Below are 27,285 nucleotides of genomic sequence, written 5' to 3'. Positions count from 1 at the left end.
TAAAGGGTCCACCCCTGTAGGTGGGGATTTGCCATCACTGAGCAAGTGCAGTGTGAGCTCAGGAATGTTCCAGAAATGAGTTGGTGGTCTTGACACGCGCAGTTCACATTCCTGGGATTCTATGGAAATGGGCTGGTGGGCTTGGGGGGTCACTGGGGAGTTGCTTCTCCATCCCTGCAGGCATGACCACTGTCTGACCTTTCCTTCTGGCCCATTTGTTGTGCTTCTTCTCATGGTTGCTTAACATAAGGAAGTGTGGCTTTGGAGAAGCATGGTCCCACCCCCTGTGGGGCCTTCTCCTCCAGCCACATTTTCCCGTTCACACAGCTCCAGTACTTTTACAGAGACTGTCTTCTCCACCAAAGTTCTTTAATGAATGTTTGAGATATTGGCCATAATTTGTCAGACCGTCACACCACCCCATGACTCAAACAGTCGCTGGACTTCGATTCTTGTTCATATCATCTTCATCTGTGGTGATTTTAATATAGCGGACAGTAGGAGAAGAAAGAGAGCTAGCTGAGGATAGTAAGCGGCTAATCATACATCTTACTATGGCAAGGCCTACTATTAAACATATAAATCCAATTAATATCGTAAGCCCAATATTTACAAGCCATTTTCCCCATCCCGTCAGTCCCAAGGATCCCAAAATGGAATGTAGCCATGAGTTTGGACTCCAGCCATCAAACCAGTCAGCTGGTTGCACTGCATGGAAGAGCTCCCTGGTTTGGTCGGCAATCTCCTTCATCTTGGCTCGTGCTTCTTCAGTGGAGGTCGTGGCGTCGTGAATGGTAATACAACATTCGGATTCAGTAAAGTTTAACATACCACACACACCTTGTTCTTTTAACAATAACATATCTAGGGCTAAACGATTCTGTAACGCCGTTTTTGATACTTGTACTTGCAGATTTAGTTCCCCAAAGGCATAACGGGTCCAATTACTTAATACATGTACTTGCCAAGTTAGGTTTTCTAGCACCCGTTGGTGCTGAATATACCCAGATGGCGCAAAGAATACTTCCAACGATACCTTTTGTCCCCAGGTATAATAATCGGGCTTTTGAATGCTTTGAATCCACTCCTGGGTGCTACTTGGGTCATTGAGTTCTCTTTTTTTTCTTTGAATAGGTGGTGTGGTATATTCAAAAATTCGCCTGGGGCACACAGTAGGAATTCCCAAACCACACTGCAATCCAGCCTGTTTGACAATGTTCAAGTGTGAGTACATTCTCCCATCTGAGCACCCCCAGACAGTCCCCTCGGGGGCGGCATACAAAGCGTTTTGACAAGTAGCTGCATCTCCCTGCGGTATTTGATTATCCCCTCCCACCTTATGTCTTGGGAAGTGGTTAATGGGAATTCCGCATTTTATCCAGATATTAACATTATTGGTGATCTGATTACATTGGCTATCTCGGTTTCGGTATCCAAAATTAGGATATCCCCAACAGGTGCACATATCTCGAATTAAAGTTCTAACTTCCAAACTGACCCATGTTTCAATGGGATTGCCGGCACCTGTGGTACAGTCTATAATGTGGGTACAGTTTAACAAATAGGCATTACTGGGGTTGGGCATGCCCATGAATTCTTTCTTTAGTAAGTGAAGAGGTTGTTTTTTTAACATGTGTTTCACTGACCATCCCCAAGCAGTGTGGGTGTTATTCATTAAAAGATACTGTCCCTTCACGTCAGGCATGTGAATACACCAAGCCGAATCCCATCTTACATTATATTGTAATTCAAAAGGGGTAATTTCCAGGTAAGTGGGCCAGAAGGGCACTAGATTACAAGATATATTGTGGTAGGAAGGGCAGCCTGTTATTCTCCACCAGGATGGAGAAGGTGGGAATCGTCTGGAACAGGCTTCCTCGAATCCCGGAGGACACGACGGGCTATGACTAATACCGATTTCGCGACTGACCTCCAATCTCCATCGCTTACAAGTTTTGTTTATTCAGTCAGGCCACCCTGTGTCCTGAGGGATCTCATAGAAGGCTGCTTTGTCTTGCCACCATCTGCCGGGGGAGGCATAATCACTTTGATACTGGAGCATCTACTAATCCTATAGTTCTACTGCTCATGTTATATTTTCCAATATTGAGCCTCATGGGTATCAAACCAAATCTAATCCCCTGCTCGGCAGAAGTAGGAATCTGAATACAGATACCCTGATCCGTTCTATTCCAGACATGTATGAATCCTTGTATCACTTCCCAAGCTAAATTGGAGGCTCTTTCTCCTTGTCCAGATGCACCAAAGGTAAGAAAGGCAAGGAGGAAGGAGCTCCAAACCATCTTTACCTGTTGTACCTTAAGAATATTACAAACAAAATCAAACAAACAATACAGATAATGGCCCACTCATCAACTTAAAACTTGTCCTGCGGTGGGCTTCTGATAACCTGCAAAATATATACAAAGATAAACAATGATTAGAGGGATGGGACTGGAAGAGATGTCAAGCAGTGCTGCTAGTGGTTGTGATCCAAGAGGCTGAGGTGCACCCTGTGAGGTGCTTATGCAATTTCTACGAAACACCCTAGTACAGGCCATATGCAGGGTGTGTTACCTATTATGGATGCATACAAACTAACCTTAAACTTCAAGCTATCTTGACCAGAACTGCTCCGCCTGTAATATATTAAAGCATCCGTAGATTAGTAGAATGTGCTCATTGATTGTGAAAAGGCTAGTAAGTTTATAGTGACCTCTTGCTCCTGCATGGTGTCAAAGGAACATTGCCTGAATTTTGTGGTGAAGGAACCACATCTTAATCAGGTAAAATAACGACCTCTTGCTCCCGTGTGACATGGCTGCTGCTACAAGAACTCCAACATGGTCTGCTGCCAAGCTCCCTATGTCCTCCCCCCAACTCAGGAATCCTGGGAAGTCAACACAGCGTCACTAGTCAAAAATACAAAAGTAACAAAGACATAAGCCAGCAACCAAGCAGCTATGGTCTTAGCACCACAGCACACTGTGAAAACACATTCTGATCAGCCACTTGACAACGGAATATCTTTACTTCAGGACATGAAGACCCACCTAAAAGGATGGGACAATCCATGGGGTATTGATATGATGCTCCTTCCCATGGGCATCAGTTGCTACCCATGCATATTTGTTTAATGGGGTGGTTAGAACAAGGGGTACTGAGCCTACATTAGGCAGTTCTACTAATACCAGTTGTCCAGCATAGTGGAGTGAGCATACAGGGTCTTTGCCTTCTTTTGTCCCTGGAACAATAGAAGGAGGTGTGGGACAGAACACCAGGAGCTGGAGGAGCCATTTGGCCCCCACTGGCTATTGCTTCAGTATACTGCTTCAGGTACTCACGAGGCCCATCCTGGGTCATGGGGCCTCAGGGCTCGTTTTAGAAGTCGGTTTGTTCTCTCCACAATACCATTAGCTTGCAAGGGGTGTGGAAAACCCACTGGATTTCCTCACCCTTAGCCCATTCTTGCACCACTCCAGCAGTGAAATGGCTCCCATCATTGGATTGGATTGATTTGGGTTTGGGTAAACAGCTAAACCATACTTTAACAGTTCTCATCGTATTTTCTCCTGTTGCTCTAGGTATAGTTTCAGCTTATGTTGATCCCAATACTACCTCAACTCCCACTAACACATACTGTTTTCCCTCTGATACCCAGAAGGGGCCAATATAGTAAATTTGCCATGTTTGCCATAAATCTTTGCTTGTCCTTAAATGCAGGGGTTGCTCTTTTAAAGGGTTTTATTTTTCCAAATGAACTTGACATTGACTGCATGCAGAAATAACGGTGTTGCATAATTCTCACGTAACGGCCCATCCTCTACTAAGAGCCTCTTTGTACAGGTCTTTACTCCCTGAGTGGCCATGCTTCACATGCAGCCACTCCAGCACATGTTCTCATTTCTCTGTTTCGCTATCAATGGCGAGACTGGCTAGATGCGTTAAAGAATCTACTTGGTTATTTGGGAGGTGAGCCAGGTTATCTCCTGCCTGGTGTGCAGCAACTCACCCTACCAAGAAAGATCTCTGCTTGGCGATACTCAGTATTTCTTCCCATTTGTCTTGCTGCCACACTGGCACTTGGTTTACTTCCCATTGGTTTTGTTCCCAAAACAGTAACCATTCAGTACATCCTTTAAACTCTGCACAGAAGTCAGTATAAATGCATAATGGTTCTGTCAACTCAGCTTCCTTAATGACTACACTCCACACAGCGACTAACTCCCCTCATTGGGCGCTGCCCTCTCCCTCAGTTATCACACGCTCTCCTGAATCAATATGTAATGCTACTGCTCAATACTTCCACGTCTTTCCTTCCCTTTTTGCGGAAGCATTGGTGAACCACATGTTCGTTAAATGGGGCTTAAAAGAGGGAGCCACTTTGATGTATGATGGAGGGGGTTCTGTATGTGGATGATCAGAAGGGGGATCCTGTATTTAGAGCACTTTGGGTGTTCCTTCCTCTATCTATTGTGACAGTAGTAGTCTAACTGGGTATACCACTTCCTTACTATTTCTCGTTGAGCTACTCCTACATGGGAAGGAGTTCCAGCCAATATTGCTTTCAGGATCTTAAAGGGCGCTCACAAGATGATGGGCTGCTGCCTTATCATTCCCTTGGCTTCCTGTAAAGCTAGGTTAGCCACAAAGAGTCCTTTCTCCCAAACCGAGTACCGTTTTTCAGCATCCTTAAAGCTACATGAGAAAAACCCTATAGGACGAGTAGGACCTTCAGGTCCACACTGCCACATATGGATAGATAACCCATGAACTGCGAAACCCCATTCTATGTGGAGCAGATCTGTGGGATGTATTGGCCCTAGGCGCTGGTAAATCCCTGCTTCAAATATTAATAATTTCAGAGCCTCTTCATGGATGGGTGTCCAGTCCCAAGCAGTTCTTTTATGGGTTAAATCCCATAAAGGGTGAGCTACGACAGAAAAGTCAGGGATGTGTTTTCTCTAGAACACTAGCAAGCCTAGGGCATGCTGCAATCCTTTCTTATTTTCAGGCATTTTCACTTGTTCAAGGGTGTACAAGGTTTTGGGAGGTATACACACAGTCTCTCCTTTCCACCAGATACCTAAAAATTTTACTTCGGGTGACGGGAGTTGCACCTTTTCGGCAGCAATCTGGAGGCCTAAATTCTCTAAGTGGGTAATGATTTCTGTCTGGTTTGCCCCACTGCAGTGGAGTCTGGTCCTCCAATTAGCATATCATTGATATATTGATATACCCTTACTCCATGTTTAGGAGTTATCTGGTTTAGTTCCTGGGCTAATGCATAGTGAGCGATGGTTGGTGAGTGGCAATAGCCTCAGGGAAGTCATGTAAATGTATATTGTACACCTTCGCAGATAAAGGCAAAGTGGACCCTATCTGCTTCTTGCAAGGGAAACATAAAAAACATGTCTTTCACATCAATGGTTGCTAAAATCTGGTGACCCTGTTCTTGTACGCTTGCAAGTAATTCTGCTATATTGGGAACTGCAGCCGTTAACAGGCCAGTACTGGCATTTAAGCGTCGACAGTCAACTGTCAATCACCACTTCCCATTTGGCTTGTGGACCAGCCATACTGAGGAATTATAGGGTGAGTGTGTAGGAATAACTATCCCATTCTCATAACTCACTTATCACTGAAGTGATCCCTTGCTCCCAATAACAAAGTGTAAGGTTTGACATTAACAATCTTGGATGGATGAAGAATCAGCGCCCACTGCAAAAGCCTCATGGAGATCACAGGAGATCTGAATTTCCATTCTCTTTCCTTAAGAGTCTACCCACACCCAGCCCTTTAAGAGGTCGAGTCCCAGAATACTGGTGGGTAAAGGACCTAGTATCATGGTCACATCAACGGGGGACAAACCCCCTGGCAGCCAGCAATTAACTTCAGCTATTGGCTGTGGTTGGGAGCTTCTGAAAACATCTGTGACCCATAACTGCTTTTTATCTGCAACTATTCCGTTGCGGTTAGCAACGTCTGCCCAGAGTGCCAACATTTGAGCACTGGTATCAATTAAAAATGTTACTGGGGTGTCATGACATGATCAGTAAGCTACCCTGGGTAGTGCGGGAGGTCCTGTAAAGTTCAAAATCCCCTCAGAGTAAATTAAGGCGAATCCACACCAACCAACCAATCAAATTATTTATTGAGTGAAAACAGCAACAAAGTACATATGTATGTGCCAAAACTCTAGTTATTGCTGCCTGCCAGGTAAGTCAGAGGGAAAAGGGGAGCGGGGGGGGCGAAAGTTTACCTGCTGTAATCTTAATATTCAAACTTTGTAACACGTAACTCTACGGGTGAACTATTCAAATAACTACAACATACAACTATGTATATTAAGTGAGGTAGATGCTGTGAAAAGAAGAAAGAGCAAGATAGACAGAAAGGAGAAAAAGGGAGAGAGATCACTACCCTAGGAACCAGTGATGTCTCGCAGGTCTGGTTTCAGATGTGGTCGGTGGTGGGCACACCCTGCCCAGAGTCCCTTTTCATCTTACATAGTCTCTGGTTATCGGCGTCCCTCCCAAAGGAGAAGCATTGCTGAGTGTGCGCAGTTGTTCGTCTAGAAAGTTCTCAAGAGTTCCAGAAATGGGTCTGGGGTACTTGGGTCGTTGTCTTGTTTATGACCTGAGTGTAGTCTCACATTGGCGCAGGCACAAACCTTTTGTGGTTATAGGGAGGCTGATGCAGGAGGAGGCACTGCCCCGCCTCTGCAGAACCCATCTCTTTCTGCTGTCAACTCTCTTTTGAGACAGCTCCTTTAAGACATAAACTATTTTTGAAACATACCAACAGAGTTCCCAGAAATCAGCCCATGACACCACCCTATGGCTTAAACAGTTGTTGTCAAAAGGTCCGAATCTTCTTCCTGGGTGGTGATTCTCACATATCAGATAGAAGGAGAAGATAGAGAAGACACAGAGGAAAGCAGATGAGTAATCATACATCATACCACGCCAATGCCTATCATTAAAAACATAAAGCCGACTAATATCATAAGTCCAATTTGTGCTATCCATTTCCCCCACCCCGTGAGTCCTAAAGATTCCAAAATAGATGTGATCCACGATCCAGGGGAATGTCTGTCAAACCAGTCTTTTGGCTTCATTGATTGAAATAATTCAGCTGTTTGATCAGCAATCTCTTTCATCTTTGCCCGGGCCTCTTCAATAGAGGTTGTGGCATTATGAATGGCAACACAGCATTCCCCCTCAGTGAGGTTTAACATTCCACATACACCCCGTTCCTTTAACAATAACATGTCTAAAGCCAACCTATTTTGTAGGGTCATCTTGGACATTTGTTGAACCTGTAAGTTTAATTCTCCAAAAGCATACCTAGTCCAATTACTTAATAAATGTAGTTGCCAGGTGATGTTTTCTAAGACAAATTGATGTCTTTTGAGGGTTACATATGGAATAAATATGTTTTCGAACATTAAGGAAAGTGTTTGACCAGCAGTATAGTAATCTGGTATACTGACTCCATGTACTGCCCATCTGGGTTGTTCTTTAGGTGGTTCTGCCTCTTGACATGCTCTTTTCGCAGGTGCGGAGAATTTAAATACTCTTGAGGGACATAATGAAGGGATCCCTACTCCACATTTTAATCCTGCATGATATTCTAATGTTAAATAGGAGTAGAATTTCCCATCAGAACATCCCCATGCTAACCCTAAAGGAGCTGGATATATGCTTGTTTTGCAATTGTAGTTATCAGTGGTATTTAATATAACGACTTGTGGCTTAGTATTCAGGGCTGTCCCCTTTATGGGATAGTGGGTGTGGGGCAGCCCACAATCAACTCCTCGAGTGAGGTCAGTTGTATTGCAAGATTTATCTTTATGTTTCCAGCCCTTAGAAGGGTAGCCCCAGCAAGTACACATGTCACAAATTAAAGTTCTGATTCCAGCTATGAACCAAGTCTCAGGAGGATTTCCAGGTCCTGTTTTACACGTAAGTATTCTGCTACAATTAAAAAGGGGGCTTTCTGAGGTTCTAATAGGTGGGTCAAATTTGGGATCCACAAAAGTTTGTCCAAAAGTAGATTGAGACCAGGCCCACATAATATTGCGGCCATTTCTTGAGGATACATTTGTTGTATTTGGAAGTTGTATACACCAATTGGGATTCCATTGTACCGTATAGTTAGCTTCATAAAAATCAGGTCTGGTTAGGGGATCAAACATGGGATCCCAAGGGTAGTGTCTGCATGGTCGAGTGCCCTCAACCTTCTTAAAGGTCAAGTTAGCCTTTGGTAAAGATCCATGGCTTGAAGTGATTAGGGGATTCGACCCACCTATTAGGGGTAAGAAAGTAACATCAAGGGTTGGGATTTTAAATTCACAAGCACTGTGATATAGTGATAAATCTTGCTTCATACTGGGGGGAGTTTTCCACTCTTGACACACAGGATCACTTTTTGTTGGAAGATCCTTCCATTTTACCCGTATTTCTTTATCTATCCAGTGCACTGTCATGTATATTGGAGAGGTAGCATTTCTCATTTTAAAGATAAATGACAAATCCACCGGTATCATAAAAAACCTCAATCCTTCCTCAGCTGCTCAAGGTAAGGAGATACATAAACCTTGGTCCTGATGTCCCCACAGCCTAATAAAACCTTGAATTATTTCCCAAGCAAGGTTTGGTGACCCATCTCCTCCTCCCCCTGAGGTAGCAAGGGTGAGGAAAAGGGTCTTCCAAAACAGTGCTCGTGGTGATAACAGATACATGTTACAAGATACAACGAGGTAGTAACTACACAAGTTATCAAAACACTTGGAATTAATATCCGTCTCAGACTCTTCTATTGGTTTCTCCTTCGTCTTCCGGATTGGACCCTAGAAGGGAAAAACAAAACAGAACTCGGTCTGACGAAACCGGTCACTAAAAAGAAGGAATGATCCACCTGATTGTATGTTCCTTCCCATGGACATCTGTAGCCACCCAGGCATAAAGGTTACGGTGGGTCTTTAGGGTTAGGGGCACTTGCCCCACAGTGGGCAGTTCCACCAGGACTGGCTGACCTGGATAATAGGCCTTGCCGGGTCTTTGCCTTCCTTTCTCCTAGGCAGCATAGTGGGTGGTTTCGGGCAAAAGGCAGTAAGTCAGGGACAGCCATTCACTCCCCAGCAGTTATTAATCTTAGAGACTGCATCAGCTATTTGCTGTGTCCATTCTGGATTATGTGGTTTCAGGGGCCATTTTAATAGTCCATTGGTATGTTCTACAATACCACTTGCCTGAGGGTAGTAAGGGGTATGGAAAACCCATTGAATTCCCTCTCCACGTGCCCATTCTTGAACTGTCCCTGCCATAAAGTGGCTACCATTATCTGATTGAATAGATTTGGGTTTGGGTAAACAACTGAACCATAATTTTAATGCTTTGACTGTTTTGTTTCCCATCGCCTGCCTGAAAGCCTCTGCCTGGGTTAATCCTGAAGTAACTTCTACTCCCACTAGAATGTATTGTTTTCCCTCTGAAACTCAAAAAGGACCTATATAATCTACTTTCCATGTATCCCGTAGCCCCTTTTCATCCCGTGTATGTAGGGGTGGAGCCTTCAGGGGGTTACCATCTCCTAAACGTGTCCAACACACTCCGCATGCAGAGATGACAGTATTGCATTGTTCCATATACATTGGCCATAGTTATTGGCCATCCTCTGCTACCTGCCTCCTTAAACAAGTCTTTAATTCCAGAATGGCCATGTTTAACGTGCAGCCACTCCAATAAATGTTCTCATTTTTCCTCTTCAGCTTCAGCCGCAAGGACAGCTAAACAGGTAAGAGAGTCTACTTGATTGTTCAAAAGGTGAGCTGGATTTTCCCCTTTCTGGTGGGTGGCTACCCACCCCACCAGAAAGGACTTCTGTTTAGCAATAGCTAAAATTTCTTTCCATTTGTCTTGCTGCCATATCGGCGTTCAGTTCACCTCCCATTGATTTTGCTCCCAAAAGCGGAGCCACTCAGTACACCCCTTGAACACTGCATACAAGTCTGTATAGATGAATACAGGTTCAATATTCTCAGCTTCCCTTTTTATCACACTCCAAACTGCTATTAGTTCTCCTACTTGAGCACTCCCTTCACCAGTTGTCACAATTGGGTCTTCCGAATCAATGTGCAGAGCAACTGCTTGATATTTCCGTATTTTCCCTTCGCGTTTAGCAGAGTCATCAGTAAACCATACATTCTTTAATTTAGCTTCAAATGGAGGGGCCTCCTTAATACACGAAGGGGGTGGCCTAGTGTCTGGGGAGTTAGAGAATAAGTCTTGTATTTTGAGCACTTTAGTTGCTCCCTCACTTAGCTGGTATACATGACCATAATGGTCTGTATGCACAAATGGTCATTTGTGCATACCATTTTCTTACAGTTTCTCACTGTGCCAGTGTCCTGGTTTCAGCTGGGATAGAGTTAACTGTCTTCCTAGTAGCTGGTACAGTGCTGTGTTTTGAGTTCAGTATGCGAAGAATGTTGATAACACTGATGTTTTCAGTTGTTGCTCAGTAGTGTTTAGACTAATGTCAAGGATTTTTCAGCTTCTCATGCCCAGCCAGTGAGAAAGCTGGAGGGGCACAAGAAGTTGGCACAGGACACAGCCAGGGCACCTGACCCAAACTGGCCAACGGGGTATTCCATACCATGTGACGTCCCATCTAGTATAGGAACGGGGAAGTGGGGGCAGGGATTCGCCGCTCGGGGACTGGCGGGGTGTCGGTCGGCGGGTGGTGAGCAATTGCACTGCGCATCATTTGTACATTCCAATCCTTTCATTATTTCTGTTGTCATTTTATTAGTGTTATCATTATTAGTTTCTTCTTTTTCTGTTCTATTAAACCGTTCTTATCTCAACCCACGGGTTTTGCTTCTTTTCCTGATTTTCTCCCCCATCCCACTGGGTGGGGGGGAGTGAGTGAGCGGCTGCGTGGTGTTTAGTTGCTGGCTGGGGTTAAACCACGACAGCCAGTCCCACAGAAGGAGGGGTTCCAGCTAGTACTGGTTTCAGAACTTTGAAAGGCCCTCTTAAGACAATTGACTGCTGTCAGATAATTTTCTCAGCCTCCTGCAGGGCTAGGCTAACTACAAAGAGTCCTTTCTCCCAGACCAAATAGCGTTTCTCTGTGTCTTTAAAGCTTCAAGAATAAAATTCAAGGGGACGAGGTGGACCCTCAGGTCTGCATTGCCGCAAGTGCACTGACAACCCATGGGTTGCAAAACCCCATTCAATCTGTAATGGATCTGTCGGGCGAATTGGCCCCAAAGCTTTGTACATCCCTGCCTCAAAAATGAACAATTTCAGAGCTTCCTCACGGACAGGCGTCCAATCCCATGAGGCGCTTTTACGTGTCAAGTCGTATAGGGGTCGGGCTATTATGGAGAAGTCAGGGATATGTTTCCTCCAAAACGCTAACAATCCTAAAGCATGCTGAAGTTTCCTCTTATTTTAGGGCATTTTTATCTGTTCCAGTGTGGATAAGGCTTCAGGGAGAATACAGACCATTCCACCTTTCCACCAAATACCTAAAAATTTCACCTCAGAAGCAGGGAGTTGTATTTTCTCTGCAGGAATTTGGAGTCCCAAATTTTCTAAATGTGCGATTATTTTTGTCTGAGTTTGCCCCACCAAATTTTCATCAGAGCCACCAACCAATATATCATCAATATACTGATACACCTTAACTCCTTCCTCAGGGGTAATCTGGGCAAGCTCCTGCACTGGGGTGTAGCGAGCAATGGTTGGCGAATGACAGTATCCCTAGGGACAACACGTAAAGGTAAACTGCACTCCTTCCCAAGTGAAGGCAAAATGAGCTCTATCTGATTCCTGTAGCGGTACCATAAAGAATATATGTTTCACATCAATGGTTGCCAAAACCAAATGAGCTCGCTCCTGCATGGAGGTAATTAGTTTGGCTGTATTTGGCACCGCTGCTGTTAAAGGACCTGTGTTGGCATACAGGCGCCGATAACCAGTTGTTAGCTGCCACTTTCCACTGGGTTTACGGACTGGCCAGACTGGGGAATTATAAGGAGAGCGAGTCGGAACCCAGATTACAGAAGATACTCCTTCCTGTGCCCCTAAGGGGAGGGGATAAGGTTTTACATTTACTGTCTTTGAGGGGGGCAATTCTGGTGCAGGTTGAAGGAGTCTTATGGAGACAGTCAGAAGGCCAAACACCCACTCCTTTCCTTTTAAGTCTGTACAAGCCCATCCTTTAAGTAAGTCAAGACCCAAGATGTTTGTTGGGAAGGTCCCCAAAATCATAAGGGCCTCAAGTTGCGGTTTGGTCTCCAGGCAATCAACATTTAACTCGAGCCGTGGGCTACGGTTTGGAATTTCCAAAAATGTCTGTTACCCAAATTCATTTTTTGTCAGCGACTATACCACTGCAGGCAGCCTCTTCTGCCCAAAGAGCTGACAACTGAGCTCCAGTATCTACTAAAAGGGTGGTTGGAGCTTTAGAAGGTCCAAGAGGGAGAGTTATCAACAAATCTCCTTTTGAGCTTTCCATGAGCTGCCTTATATAAATCCACCCACTGTCCTCCAGCTCACTTACTGAGGACGGCGAGGGGCATTTTTTGACACCAGACCGCTCAAATCTATTAGTTCTGCCTCTGCACAGGGAGGAGCAGAGGGTACTTTTTGCTGCACTGCCTCAGAAGGTGAAAAAAGAACTTGTTGTTTGAGAAGGGTCTGATCTTTAATCTTTTCCCAGCTTTTAGCTAACTTTTACAAATTTTCATTTGGCAATTTATCCATAACCTCCCAGGGAATCCCCTTTGAAATGCCCTCGGTCCACAACGCGTATCTTCTATTATCTGGAGCATGAGCTGTTTTCCCTGGCAGGGCTCCAAAATTGCATCTGCATGTGGGCCCTAATCCCCCACACCCTTCCACCCACCTAAGGTTCACCTTAGGTTTGACTTCCCCCTGGCTAACAACTCCCACGCGCTGTCCATAGTTTCAGTTCTTGTGCCACCTCCTCCCATGTTACGTCCTGATTAGGGCCAGCCCCTGAATTCCTAGGTCTGGGTTCTCACAATCGATCCTGTATCTGTACCACATACAGTTTCAAGCCATCTAGCAGCCCCGATTAGTGGCTGAAATCTCTCAGGGTACGCTGCATATCGCATGAGGGAGTGTTGTTGGGGAACCGGTATACGGTCATACATAAACTGAAGACAAGCAGTTTTTTGCACACCGGGGCCCCAATATCCTCTTGCCTTGTTTTCACTTAACAATATGCAATCACTGCCTGTAAGAGACACTTGCCAAACATATTCAGTCTCGGTTTCAGTGGGTTTCTTTGAATATTTTTCTTGGAGTTTGGCCAAATCAGTGGGGGAATATGGGATGGTGTGGGTGGTCACTTGTCCTCCCTGTCTGTCATCTACCATTTCAGTCTTAATGAGGGGTCAGAGCCTAGCTTCTCCTTCCCCTTATAAATACCTTTTCCTTTCCTGTTTTAATTCCTCAAAGGAGTATACATGGTCTAATTCCCTTTCTTCATCAGAGCCTGCTTCTGATCTCTGGGCCCTGGACTGAACCTTATTTTCATCCAACTGTCCCCTCAACAACTTCTCCCATTCCAATGCCTCTTGCAGAGTGGTATGTAATCTTTGATTAGTCACTCACTCAGCAGCCAGTTGGTCAGAGAGGATTCTAGTTTCATTTTCCAATTGCCCCTGCAACGTTTTTACAAGATCTTGTAGGGACTTGATCACTTTGGCTCGCTGGCGAAAATGTTTTTCCTTTTGGGCAGCTGCCAGAGCTGCCCCTAGGACTGCACAAACTAAAGCTTTCCCTTTTCCAAGTTTCAGTTTCTGCTCTTTGGTGAGGGTGGTTATTCTGTCAGCCACCACCTGTGGGTTGTGCCAATTGTTTAGGGCCCAGGTCATACCAGTAGGAGAGGGGCAAGCATGATAGCTCTCCAACTTTTCCATAAGTGGGGTAACATCTACCCCTGAGACTCCCTGGGAGCCCATACCAGTCCTCTGAAGACTTCCCCCTGGAGAAAATCTTACAAGATCTGGTCCTCGTGGTTGCTTTACTCAAACAAGGGGATCCTGTCCGTGATGCCAATTTAATGTCACGACCTGATCAGCAAGCTACCCTGGGCAGTGCAGGAGGTCCTGTAAAGCTCAAAATCCCCTCGGAGTAAATTAAGGTGAACTGATGCCAAACAACAAAATTGTTTACTGAGCGAAAACCAGCAACAAAGTATATACGTATGTGCCAAAACTCTAGTTATTGCTGCTTGCCAGGTAAGTCAGAGAACCAAAGGGAAAGGGGAGGGGAGAAGTTTACGCACAGTAGTCTTAATCCAGTATTCAAACTTTGTAACGCGTAACTCTATGGGTGAACTATTCAAATAACTACAACATACAACTATGTATATTGAGATAGATGCTGTGAAAAGAAGTAAGAACAAGACAGATAGGAAGGAGAAGTCTCACAGGTCTGGTTTCAGATGTGGTCGGTGGTGGGCACACCCTGCCCAGAGTCCCTTTTCATCTTATATAGTCTCTGGTTATTGGCATCCCTCCCAAAGGAGAAGCACTGCTGAGTGTGCGCAGTTGTTCATCTAGAAAGTTCTCAAGAGTTCCAGAAATGGGTCTGGGGTACTTGGGTCATTGTCTTGTTTGACCTGAGTGTAGTCTCACATTGGCGCAGGCACAAACCTTTTGTGGTTATAGGGAGGCTGATGCAGGAGGAAGCACTGCCCCGCCTCTGCAGAACCCATCTCTTTCTGCTGTCAACTCTCTCTTGAGACAGCTCCTTTAAGACATAAACTATTTGTTTGAAACACACTAACAGAGTTCCCAGGAATCAGTCCATGACACCTTCCCAGATCCTCTCCGCCCATTCTCCAAGTGGATGTCCGGTATCCCATTAGAAACTCCCTTCCAACAAGGGAAATCGTGTCCGTGATGCTAATTAAGATGTCGCATCCCAAGGTTGGAGTGACTCAGGTTCGTGGATATCCTTTGTCAGAACTGAGGTGAAATGACACCAGGGGAGTTCAAACAACAATCAACATTTATTCAACCAAGCTAACCTTGCCAAAGTACAAGTGAACTTATCAATATGAACCCTGCATCACGTCATTAAGCCACCATTTGAATGGAGAAGGGAGGTACAGAAAAAGAAACGGAAAAAGGAACATGGAACTATGTCAGTAAACTGTACAACATGTGCTAACCATATGTAAGCCTTACTTATTTGGGGATCAATTCAGAGACGAAAATAAGGAGACCCCTCCCGTTGAGTCACAAGGTTCAGAGTAGACCCTGTTGCTTTCTAGACTCCTTCTCAAAGAGGAGCCCAGGGGCAGCTAGATCCACTCCTAGTCCCAGACTTGGTCAACAGTTTATGTTTAAAGGGATGAAGTATATATAGGGACTGGGGAAAGGGGAGAGAGAGAGGGGGAAAAAAAGACACAGAGAAAGGAAGAGAGAGAAGAAAAGGATTTCACCAGTCTTGGGTCCAGCATTGGTGCAGCCAGTCTAGAGATCCAGTTCCGGATGGCATGCCGAGAACTCATCCTCCCTTCTTTTATACCTAAAGGGTCCACCCCGGTAGGTGGGGATTTGCCATCACTGAGCAAGTGCAGTGTGAGCTCAGGAATGTTCCAGAAATGAGTTGGTGGTCTTGACACACGCAGTTCACATTCCTGGGATTCTATGGAAATGGGTTGGTGGGCTTGGGGGGTCACTGGGGAGTTGCTTCTCCATCCCTGCAGGCATGACCACTGTCTGACCTTTCCTTCTGGCCCATTTGTTGTGCTTCTTCTCGTGGTCGCTTAAGATAAGGAAGTGTGGCTTTGGACAAGTATGGTCCCACCCCCCGCGAGGCCTTCTCCTCCAGCCACATTTTCCCGTTCACACAACTCCAGCACTTTTACAGAGACTGTCTTCTCCACCAAAGTTCTTTAATGAATGTTTGAGACATTGGCCATAATTTGTCAGACCATCACACTGGGTACTGACTCACCTGGGCCATGAGAGAGTGAAGCTCAAGTCTGGTCACTAATTCAGGCAAAGCCGGCAGTGATCATGCACTGCCCACATTTTGGAGGCACCTGGCCTCTGGGTATTGACGTGTTGCTTAGAGACATGGTTTAGCAGTGGTCTGGGTAGCGTTAGGTTAATGGTTGGACTTGATGATCTCAAGGGTCTTTTCCCACCAAATTGATCCTATATTTCTATCTTGAGGTGCCCCGCTGTGAGTTTATTGTGAAGAGCAAGCCGTCCTAAAAGAAGAGTTGTGAAAATCGTTGCTACGAAAAGATCACTTTTTAAGAGATCACATTCCCTGATGAAATGTCACGCTGTCAGAAAATTCCCAAATGTACATAGTTGCTGTCCTTGGACTACAGGACCCAAACCAGAGTATAATTACTGTAATTTAAATGTCTGTCTTTATAGCTTAAATCCATTCCTAGCCAAGTACAAAACTGTGGAAATGTAAACATTTATCAAGGTTTTTGGTGGGGGTATTTGCTGAGACACATCTGCAGGTACCTTCTATATCGGTACAGTAGCAAGGACTCCTTATGCAGATACACCAGGGAGCAGCATCCTGTGGATGCACTGAGTGGGTGATGTTCTCGCTCCAAAAACCACAGGTCCTCCTGGGCAGTGACACTTAATTCCTGCAAACTGCATGATGCATTGAGTCACCAGCACTGTTCTAAAGGGAGCAAGGACAAAGAAATCCTCACATATCCCTTGCTGAAGCACTACTGCACTGTTACGCTATATCTCAAGTCCTTCACACAAGTTGAAATGAAGACAAGATTTGCCTTTTAGCACATCCTGGTGGCTAGCACACAGGGAAATGAGAGAAAGAAGTTGAAACAGGAGCAGATAAAGGTCATTGATGCACTTTAAAGAACTTAGGGTTTATTTCCCCCACATATACAGAATGAAACAATGGAAATAGCCTTGGAAAGAAAACAGTCTGTGAGGTGATAGGAAAGAAGAGACTGTAAAAAATACAGTACAGTTGTACATGCTCAGTATAACTACTTTCGCCCTCTGGTATCCCAGTGCTCTACAAATAACTCTTATAACCCAATCCAATCATGCTTCTTAATAAAAGGACAGTTAAATCTCCTAGCAGCTAGTAACAGAGATGTTGAGAAACATCGGTAGCTTAATTTTATTTTATTCTGTTAAATTTTCTGAAGTGAACAATACTGGCACCTATTAGCAAACCTCTCCAGAGGGATCACGTACTTAAACCCATGCATCCTAGCTAGAAGATACAATTTTTAATACCCACTAGACCTGATGTATGTGGTGCAGGCATCCAGATATAAAGGATCTCTTCCCCAAAATAAATAGAAAAATTTTTGCTAAAAATTCCAGCCTTAAACCAGAACTATCCATTAGGAAATGGCACTGCATTGCCCCTTCATATTGCTTTCCACAGGTTATATAGTGGCCTCCATCCTCGGTGAGCCATCAGAGTACTTCATCAGTACTCCAGTTACGATGTCTCATGAGAAATGTAGCCTGATTGAGAGGTCTGATGAATACACAAAAAGAGGAAATGTGAGGATCTAAGCGATATCTGTGATGAACTACTACAGCAACATTTTCCACTACAAAACTTGGTGGTACAGATAACTTTTCTAGCCATTGGAAAACATACTTTCCTTAGCAAAAACACATTTTCATGTCAAATTCTAGTTTCAAACAAATAAATTTCATCAGCTGTAGCTGCAAGTCATCACTGTTTGGCAGAACTCCTTGCTTGTTGCCTGATACTCTGCATATCTGTGTTACTCATTCCAAAGAAGAACTAAATGTTTCACTTGGGCAGAGACTTCCAACTAAAAAGGTTAATCAAATATAGGGGAACAGATTGCAGGAAAACAGAATGGATAAATTGGCCACACATGACTAAATTCTGCTTTAGAGTTTGCAAGGACTACTGACAGCAGTGTCCCCATTCTTATTCAGCTGTAATTTAGCAGATGCTGGCTGTTAGTACTTCAGTGCTACAGATGCTTGTATAAAAACCTCATTAAATTTAGGGTGTTTAAGGTAACTTCTTGGTGCATGGAAAGGCCTCCTAATGGGTTTCAAAGGGATGCTGGGTTTATTGTATTTTGAAAAAAGACACCTCAGAAATGGAAGTAAGTTATGAACATGTCATCTGAAAATTATGGGCCTTTCTTGCTCATAAAATAAAGAAACCTCATTTCTACATACTGAATTTAAAACAAGACATCAGTCTACAGTGCCTTGAGTCTAGTCTGCAAATAAAAGAAAATAATTTCCCACAGTGCATATATTTAACAAACCAAACTGTATAAACAGAATTGCTAATGGAGATCCCCAGGCCTGAAGAAATCACAAGCAACAAGCTGAACACAAAACACTTTGAAAGTGACTTTTTTTTCCTTCAAAAACGTTAGGTGAAGAACACCAGCATCATTCACCGTTAGTCAGCAGCACTGAACACCGAGGAGATAAGGACAGTTGCCTTCCAAGCCCCTGTCTGTAAGGCTTCCCTGGCAGCCTGCGCACTCCTGCTGCTGCCATCACCCACACACAGCTTTGCTCAGCTCATACAACTTCAGGGTTTTATTCTGGTTCATCAAATTCACTTTTGCCCATTCTTAACATTGTAGAAATGAACTAGGTGGTCCCTCGAGATAGCGTGCATGCCCAGTTACTAAAAATCCATAATAATTTACACATGCAAGCCCCAAAGTATGTTTTGGGGTTTTTTTATTTTCAAGTGCAATTTTACTGTGCAATCCATTTTGTGGATTCCTGGGGTAGGACTGTATGTTTTAGCTCTCCTGACATGCGGAAAACAGACTTCACAATCAGTAAGATTGTAAAGCAGGTGTGTTCATTCAGCACTGGGCAGCACAGGGGGGTAGTCCCACCAAAGTTGTGCGCACCTCACTCGGCAGTTCACTTCAAGTTTATACAGTCAAGTGTTACATATACATAGAGTTTCACAATACGCCTATATATATGCATGACCTATCCCTGCTTCATATTAAAATTAGCTTCAAGAAGTCATTTCCATAGTCTCCTCTCAACTGCGCTTGCACAGTGCCTCCTTATGGTGGTCGTCTGGTGGTCGCAGAGAGGAACATAGATGACTCTTCATCGCCGCTAGTAACCTCTTTTCTTGCACAGGCTCAGTGGTTTCTTGGCATTCACCCAAGCCACAAGACCAGTCTTGGCTGGCTCTTGGGACCAGCTCCTGCTTCTTATCAGGAACCATCTCTACCTCATTGGCTGGTTCTTGGGGCCAGTTCTTCTTATCAAGGACTGTCTCTGCCTCAGCTAATTTCAACAATGTAAGTGCTAAACATCATCTTTCATCCCCCTTTATTATGTCTACTGAGATTCTTTTGACTCCCCTTGTCTCACTCCCACATCTCTTTTTCCTGGCGAAGACAGTCTTTCCCAGTCAGGTACATTAATTTGTCTTCTCAGCCAAATGCAAACATCATCTAACTTCTCAGGCAAAAACTACTGCAATTCAGGACTGCAAAAGGTTATTAAACCAGACCTACCCCACAAAGAACATAGATGCCAAGTGATGGGAATACATGCCATGAAGCTTCTGACACCCTCTCCTTCACATAAGATCCTAATCACTCTTTTTCTGCTACGGTATTGTCATCACAACCTGTTGCTCTTCAGCTCCAAGAAGGAAGACACACACTGCTGTGCAGAGCTGCTCTTCCCCCCGCCTGCAGCCCAAGGGAGGGAGAACAGCAAGGGAGCTGAACACAGCCCTGCTCACAGTACAGCTGCATTTACCCTGTCACATTAATCTGGTGGCAGGGGGGACACTGTTTTGGGGGATTTTTTGTGGTGTTTTTTTTGTTGTTTTTTTAATGGTTTATTAGTATTGATATTTCTGTAATATATAAAGGCTAACTAAAACCAGATTTATATATGAAAGGATGTGTGGAGAAGGGACAAATGTGATTACCTGTCACAGTATAAGCCCTGCCCTCAGTGAGATTAAGGAACTGCTGGTTTTCCACATGTCCATGGGCATTTGTTAACAGAGAGTCTTCTGCCAGCTTATGAAACTGTGTTGCCTCATCTTTTTGGTCAAAAGAGTAACACAGCTGGTGCTGATCCTCCACTCCCTATCTCAAAGTCACTACAGATGTATTCCTGAGCCCTGTACCAGCAGATGCTTAAATGCATACAGCTAGTGAAAAAATTATTATAAGGCTGTAATGCATTAACAGAAATTGTACCAGGCTCTAAAGAATAGCAGACAGTCACTGCTAGCTCTACACTGTAAGCCATATGGCAAAACTGTAGAATTACAATTTTTTATAGACGTCCAACCCTTGGTCCGTGAGCAAGAGGTATAATGATTATGATACAAAGACAGTAACAAGCTTAAAATGCAACTACAATCCTAAAGGGATTTGAAAAAAAAAAAAAAGAAATCTTAAAGACTGGATGCACATTTATAATTACTTCTGCCTTTGCTTGTTATGAAATATTTTAAAGAGGGGCTGAGGCATTCTGTTTTAATATGTGACTGACAACACTGACCCATTCTTTGCCCTTTTTCTTGCATCTTGGCTAGAATTTCTTAGGAGGAATCAGTGCAGATATTGTATATGTTAACTTAATCTAAAGCAAGGATTTAAAAACAGAAAGCCTGTAATGTCTTTGGAAAAGTTTGTCAGCATCTTCTTAGTCTGAAGGCAGTTGAGGGTACTGCTCAAGGAGGGAGACAAAACTTCTCAGGATGCATGAGCAAATTCTTAATACTCTTACATGGGTTTCTGCAATTTTCATGCAATCGTATCATATCTACACCTTGCATTATCAAAGTCACCCAGAACTAGATGGTGCACAGCAATGAATGGAATAAAATCCAGGGCTTTTTAAAGCAGCTAAAGTAGTTAAGAGATTCCTGAATATCTTTAAGCAGATTCTTCACTGTCATTTTGAATTTTATGGGGCTTTGAATACTATGGATAGATCATCTTAGGGGTGCTTCTTATATTTATGCATGGAAGCAGGTAGCAGTCTGTCACTTTGTATAGCATTTAAAAGTAATAGGTATTAACCCTGATGGAGGTATCTTTTATTTATAGAGAAGTTTATTTAAATCCCACTGTTTTAATCATCTTTGTCACTATTCTTAAATTGATCATAAGCCTAAGCCCTGGACTTAAACAATGAAATCAAAGAGAAAGCAATCTGTTATAAGCATCTTAGAATTAAGAAATTCTAAAGTTGTAAACAAATTTGAAAAATGAAAGTATTATAGAAAGGAAAGGAGTCTCACTTTAAGTTTAGAGTAACAAGCATATGTGAGAAATTACCATAACATAGTATGGCTGCAGAGAGTTCAGAAAGCGCTGAATGTGGTCAAATGAGGTAAATTGTTCATTGATACAATTGTCAAGGAGATTTATGTTTATTTTTCTTGGAAGGAAAGAAAAATATTCTTTCATTTATTAAGTGTTAATTCACAGTTCTTCTTCCATTCACTTCTGTCAAACACACGCCCTGGCTACATTATGCTGGTTTCTCATTTCTGACTACGTATCTCATTTGATGATCTTGATATTATCATTTCATTGAACTCCTATATCACTTTTTTCTGAGTATGAAGTAGAAGACATCTTTCACAAAACAATCATTTTATCTTCTCTACTGTGGACAAATTTTTAAAATATTATTTTCTTCTCAGTTTGAGCTGTTAAAAGAGGTCTATCAATAAAGCAATTTCCCAGCAATTCCTACTGGTTTATTGTTGCAGGTGGTCCATGCCCTGGTAGTATTTTCAATCTGGTTTCATCTATTCACTGTGAAATGCCAAAATGAAACTGTTACAGTCCAGCTTTTCTAATCATAAACCTCAAACATGCTATTGATTCTTTTACAGTTAGATATCTATTATAATTATCCAAATGATGTAATATACTCAAAGAAACCATGAGTCAATCAGTTTTTCATCAAACATCTCCACTTACCTATATTCTGAAGAGAGAAATAGAAGAACGGAAAGTCCACCAAACCTTCATGGAAGGCAAGAAGGAAAATAACCAAAACCCAAACCAAAATATTGTCATATTCCACATTGTCTGATGAAAGCAGTGCTATCTCCTAAACTTAACTCTTTTGAGAGTTAAGGAGAAGATCCATTTTTTCTAATCATTCAGAATATTTTCTGTCAGCTGTGGCAGCCACTGAATCCTGAATACATTATTATCCTGCTAGAGGGAATGGTGGATATGGAAGGGAAAGAGAGAGACAAGATCTCGAGTGTTGTCACCTGTTTGGAATACATGAATCCATAGTTACCCACACAAATATTTCCGAGTTCCTTCTGCCTTGCATGCAGGTTGTACACAGTCTCTCTGGGAATCCACACTGAACATAGAAAGAAGGATCTTGGCAGCTTTTGTAAGAGGATCAAGTCTGACTTCTTCGGGCTTTTGGGCTGGAGGTTTTGGCCACTTGGACAGAGCCTCCACTTCTAACCCTACTGTGAATTAAGAAAAGTTTCCAAATACCTAAGGCAGGAGGTCCTACTCCTGTACCTTTCATCCTCTATTTCAACCTGGTTTTCCTGCAATTCCACTTGCTCACAGGGAAAAGATGCACTCATTTCTTCCAGCTTTCTGTGGATTCTCTCTGAAATGGAGGGATAGCAGGAACTACAGTTCCAGCCTGACAAAGATGTACTTTGTTATTGACACCATAAATATATGTAATAAAGGAATGCTACTCATTTCCTGACTTCAGTTAACCAGGAGAGATGAACATTACAGGGTGCCATATATCATCACTTGTAAAATCAGTGTCCTTTGGCTCCACTCCATACAGCTGGAGGTAGTTTCACTTGCACCCTGTCTGCATACAACTCTGGCCTTCCAAACAAGGTATTTTGGCACACTTTGAAGCACCCTTGAAGGAAGGTTAGTATGGCTCAGCTGTTTTCTTTTTCTGCCTTTAAAAAAACCCCAACAACTAGGAATCATTCATAATATCTGTAATAACACCTAGCAATATAATAACATCTAGAAATACTTATCAGAGAAAAATCACTTCAAAAAAAGTGGAGCATATGGTTTGAAACTCTGCATTCCACAGTGTTTCCATTAATGTTTATATTTCCACAGAAATTGTCTTAATAAAATTTTCTCCAGTCCCTAGCTACACATACCTATCATAAAATCCTAGGGCTGCTACAGTGTCCTGTGGAAGCTATTTCTCAGCATTTTAGTGATCTCTGGAGAAAAGGGCATCCATGCGTGCTAGCTGATCAGATGATGGCTATGAGCCCTCAATGCAGTATGGCTGTGAGAAAGGCAAATGTTATCCTAGAATGTATCAGCTGAGCTATCTGAGCAGAAATAAGGGAGAGGAGTTACTGCTGAGCAGATCCCTAAATGAGGAAATTAAACAACAGGAGCATCCTTATGTTTTGCTAATGATTAATCATTTAACCTCCATGATATCATGGCCTGGCCATCACCCAGTTTTCTGACCTCTTTGCTGGAATATAGTACATTTTGGTCTTGCTCAGAAAAAGTGCTTTTAATGGTGTTTGGCATAACATGAAGGGAGAAGCATAAAGAATAAAAGAGCGGAAAGTTCATAAACTTGCATGCATTTTACCTGATCTATGCCAAGATCTAAATAAGGGAAGTTTAGAAGGAAGATTTACCTGTTTTCACAGACAATGGAATAAAGAATCGTTGTGAAAAAAGATCCAATTTTAGAATAGACTTTAACTACAGCATGTTAAATTACATCCATTCTTTTCAGGTGACAGTAGTTTAACATCTGACAGTGAAGCTCAGACCTATATCCCTGCTCTAATATGTCCCTGACCAACATGCTTCCATGAAGATTACCATAGCCTAAATGAAAAAACTACGTATAGACCAAGCACCAAAGGAATAAAAAAAAAAAAAAAAAAACAAAAAACAAAACAAAAACACAAAAGCAGAAACCTAGCATATACAAGGGCAAGATGAAAGGAATAATAAATAATTTCTGTGGATAGAAAAATTAAGAAATCAAATTAATATACAGAATCCACTATTGTCATTTACTTTCTGTGCATGAAAACAGTAAGTGTATCTGTTCACTTTGAAATACAAGATTAACTGTCATTGCTTCACTTTTTAACAATTACAGTTCTCCTTTCCTCACCTTCCTGGTATAGTACTGAAATAAGAAAATTCTTTCAAAGCTGAAAAAAATGCCAATCGTGAACCATCAACTTAACAATCGTAATTTTGTATGAAATATTTTTTTTCTCCTCCACACCACACCACTCATAACATTACCAGTCTATTATTTTACTTTGCTCACTTATGCAATCGACTGGACAATCTAATGCCATCAATTTCTTGCCTACTGATGTGGTCTGTCAGTCAATATTCTGTCTTGTTTGCTAGGGTTTTTTCACAGAACTGCGGGAGTGAGGAGAATGTTTAAAACTAAGAAAATGCCACAAAAAGCACAATAATAATAAATAATAATACCAGAAAAATTGGCAGTAGTATTCAAAAATACAGCCCCTCAAAATACTTCAGACTCATTTTCTTAAATTGATGGTATTTTAGTTACCATCCCCTTTAATATGTAGTAGATCTGTATTCAGTTTCTCTATTGAGTGTTAAATTCTGAGTATAACATCCATAAGCATAAATAAGTGGCTACATACTTTTTTTTTTTTTAAAGGTTACTCTCCAAAAGAAATGAGGCCTGTAAACATCTTGTACTTTATTCTCACAAACCTAAGCTATTATTCTTATGTCAGATAAAGACAAGCCATGACTTGGAGTGACTTCACACAGCCTAGAAAAAGACAGAATAGATAGTGTTGTGTTTGGTGAGGTTGCAGTGACTGCTAATGCTGTGTGACAGAAATAGGTAAGATTCTCACAACAAGTTATCCCTACCTAAATTATCTATTAGTACCAAAATTACATAAATACACTAGTTAACAGTCCCTGATTAGCAACATTTATGTAGCAGATATCCCATTTTGCAAGCAAATGCATCCATTGATTTACCCAGTGCAACCAACGTAGCCACCTCCTTTCAGACACTTCACAGCTAAAGGGGATGAAAAACCATCCTAGAATCCTAGAGTTGGTCATTTAGCCTGACTTGTTAGAGGCTTCGATTCTGAATCATCTCCCATCTGTAAATGCATGCCAAAAAAAGGTGCAAGGACAGAGCAGGCAGTAGAACACCGTCTGGCTGCTTGGGTTTCATTTCTGCTGCGAATCACACAGAGAAATCCAAATACAGCATAGGGGTAAACAACAGCAGCAGAGAAGGTACAGCAGCATTGGCTTTAGTATGTGCAAAAAAAACCCCCACAAACCATGACCCAGACACAAACTGCAAGGACCTCAGAAACACACTCTGGTTGCTGCAGTGAGCTAAAGCTAACATTTCTGCTACTATTACTTGGGCTAGCTGAATTCAACTGTTTCATTATTCCTACTGACACATGTAGTAAACACAGCTTTATCCAGGCATGTAGCTATAACCTAGGTGTAGGCATACTTGAGGAAACAAGGTATTAAAAGTTTTCAGGGAAACACATCGTCAGGAGTAAAACCATTTTGGGCAATATGTTCATGTTATCCACAGCGTCTTGAAGTGATCCATGTCTGTTGCATTTTCTACGAAGTATTTGTGATTCTATAAAAACCAACTCAAAGCAAATGACTGTGAGAAGTTTATCACATGAAGATTCTTCTTCTAATAACACCCCTCACTTCAGCAGCCTTTTACATTGTTTGTTGTGTAGGAACCATTGTATACAGTCCCCTACTGAGTCCTTGGTATGAAAGGTATCAATTCTTGATGCTCCTCTCTGCTTATTGTCCAAGCTGCCATAGTGACTGCAGTGACACTGAACACAGGTCTTTGGCTCATCATCCAGCATGAGGTACAGCGTTCACCTGCTTCCAAACCCCACTGGTATTTTCAGAAAACAGGGCTATGAGCCATCCAGCTCCTACTCTTCACCAGTGAACCTGAAAGAACACTCCGTCCCCAAGGAGATCATGAGCAGCAGAGGTGTGAGCAATGAGCTTCTGCTCCTAAGCCTTCAAACCACAAGAATACTACACCTAGTAAGTATCCACAATAACTACTGATAGTAACCTGCTCCATGTATAAGTTTTCATGCACTCAGAATTTCATGCACTCAGACCATTGGTAGGTTGTGGTTTTTTTTTTTTCCCTTCCCTTTGTAATGAAAATTAACTCAATTTCTACAGCTAATTAAGTGTAGCAGCCTCTTCAACTTCTAATTCGTCCTGCTGAGAGACCCACCGCTCTGGAGGGTACTCACTAAGCATATACCACCTCCTTGAAAGCATAGGCTCTAGCCTCTTCCAGGCACACTCAAGTGTTAATACGATGATGTGCCTGTGCTGTCACAGTGTTTTCCATAGTAAAAGCAAAATAAAAAAAAAAAAAATAATAATGGGGAAAGGCGCTCCCCCCATCCCCAAAAAAGGTATGGGAAACAAGACTTGCAATGCAAACCATTTGAAATTCTCAAGCTTCCTCAGTACTTTTTTCTTTCATATTAAATGGAAAGAAAAAATAAGGAAGTACTTGGGATTTGTTCCATGCCAAATTACTTCTGAAGAGGACAGACCTGACCAAATGAAGTGCAGTTCTCTGGAGAAGTCTTCCAGTGTTGGCTTTCCAGCCCTGTTCACACTACTCTTCTAAAGACAGGCGTGACCCCCATGAATGCAAGATACCCAGGTGGCCAGGTTGCCCCAGGTCAGTGTCACCTCAGGCCTATGAGAGGTCATGGAAAGCTTGCCCCTTTTCTCCCCACCCAGCAGATCTGAGGTGGTGTTTAACACTGCTGTTGAGGAACACAGTCACTGCCTCTTGATTCCCACTGACAAAAGATCAGGTGCTATTTCAACAAAGTGGCAATTTGTTTAAAATGTAATGTTTGCATCTCTGTGGGGCCTGGAAGACATTCTTATGTTCCTTTATTGTCCAAGCTAGCACTGTACTTCTATCAAATGCAGATTCATATTTTATTTCAGCCCTTGCAAATCCTTGCTGAATGTTTTATTAGTTCAACCTTTCTTCTGCAATACAATGCACTCAGACAATCCTATGGAAAAAAAAAAATTATGCAGGAAAAATAGTACCAGACTATTTTATAGTACATACATGCTAAATGTTTTCTGGAAACTTCAAAATGAAAAGCAATTACTTTTTGCCAACAAAGC

General features: G+C 42.7%; 1 protein-coding gene across 1 annotated transcript; it reads right to left on the bottom strand.

Annotated features, from left to right (window-relative positions):
- Positions 1 to 427: 427 nt before the first annotated feature.
- LOC128139080 (uncharacterized) lies at positions 428 to 8,716 on the bottom strand. The gene is made up of 2 exons (XM_052781017.1): positions 8,635 to 8,716; positions 428 to 1,467 (listed from the first exon to the last, which is right to left on the bottom strand). Exon 2 carries the CDS (start codon positions 1,463 to 1,465, stop codon positions 428 to 430), a length of 1,038 nt encoding a protein of 345 aa, XP_052636977.1. The 5' UTR covers positions 1,466 to 1,467; positions 8,635 to 8,716.
- Positions 8,717 to 27,285: the final 18,569 nt, after the last annotated feature.

This window comes from Harpia harpyja, chromosome 2 (assembly GCF_026419915.1).
Source record: "Harpia harpyja isolate bHarHar1 chromosome 2, bHarHar1 primary haplotype, whole genome shotgun sequence".
In the NCBI taxonomy this organism is placed as follows: Eukaryota; Metazoa; Chordata; class Aves; order Accipitriformes; family Accipitridae; genus Harpia; species Harpia harpyja.
Note: the sequence above shows the minus strand (reverse complement) of the source record. Positions and strands in the feature narration are given on the sequence as shown.

Excerpts from the sequence above, each read along its gene's own strand:
- LOC128139080 (XM_052781017.1), bottom strand. The coding sequence starts at position 1,465 with ATGTGCACCTGTTGGGGATATCCTAATTTTGGATACCGAAACCGAGAT.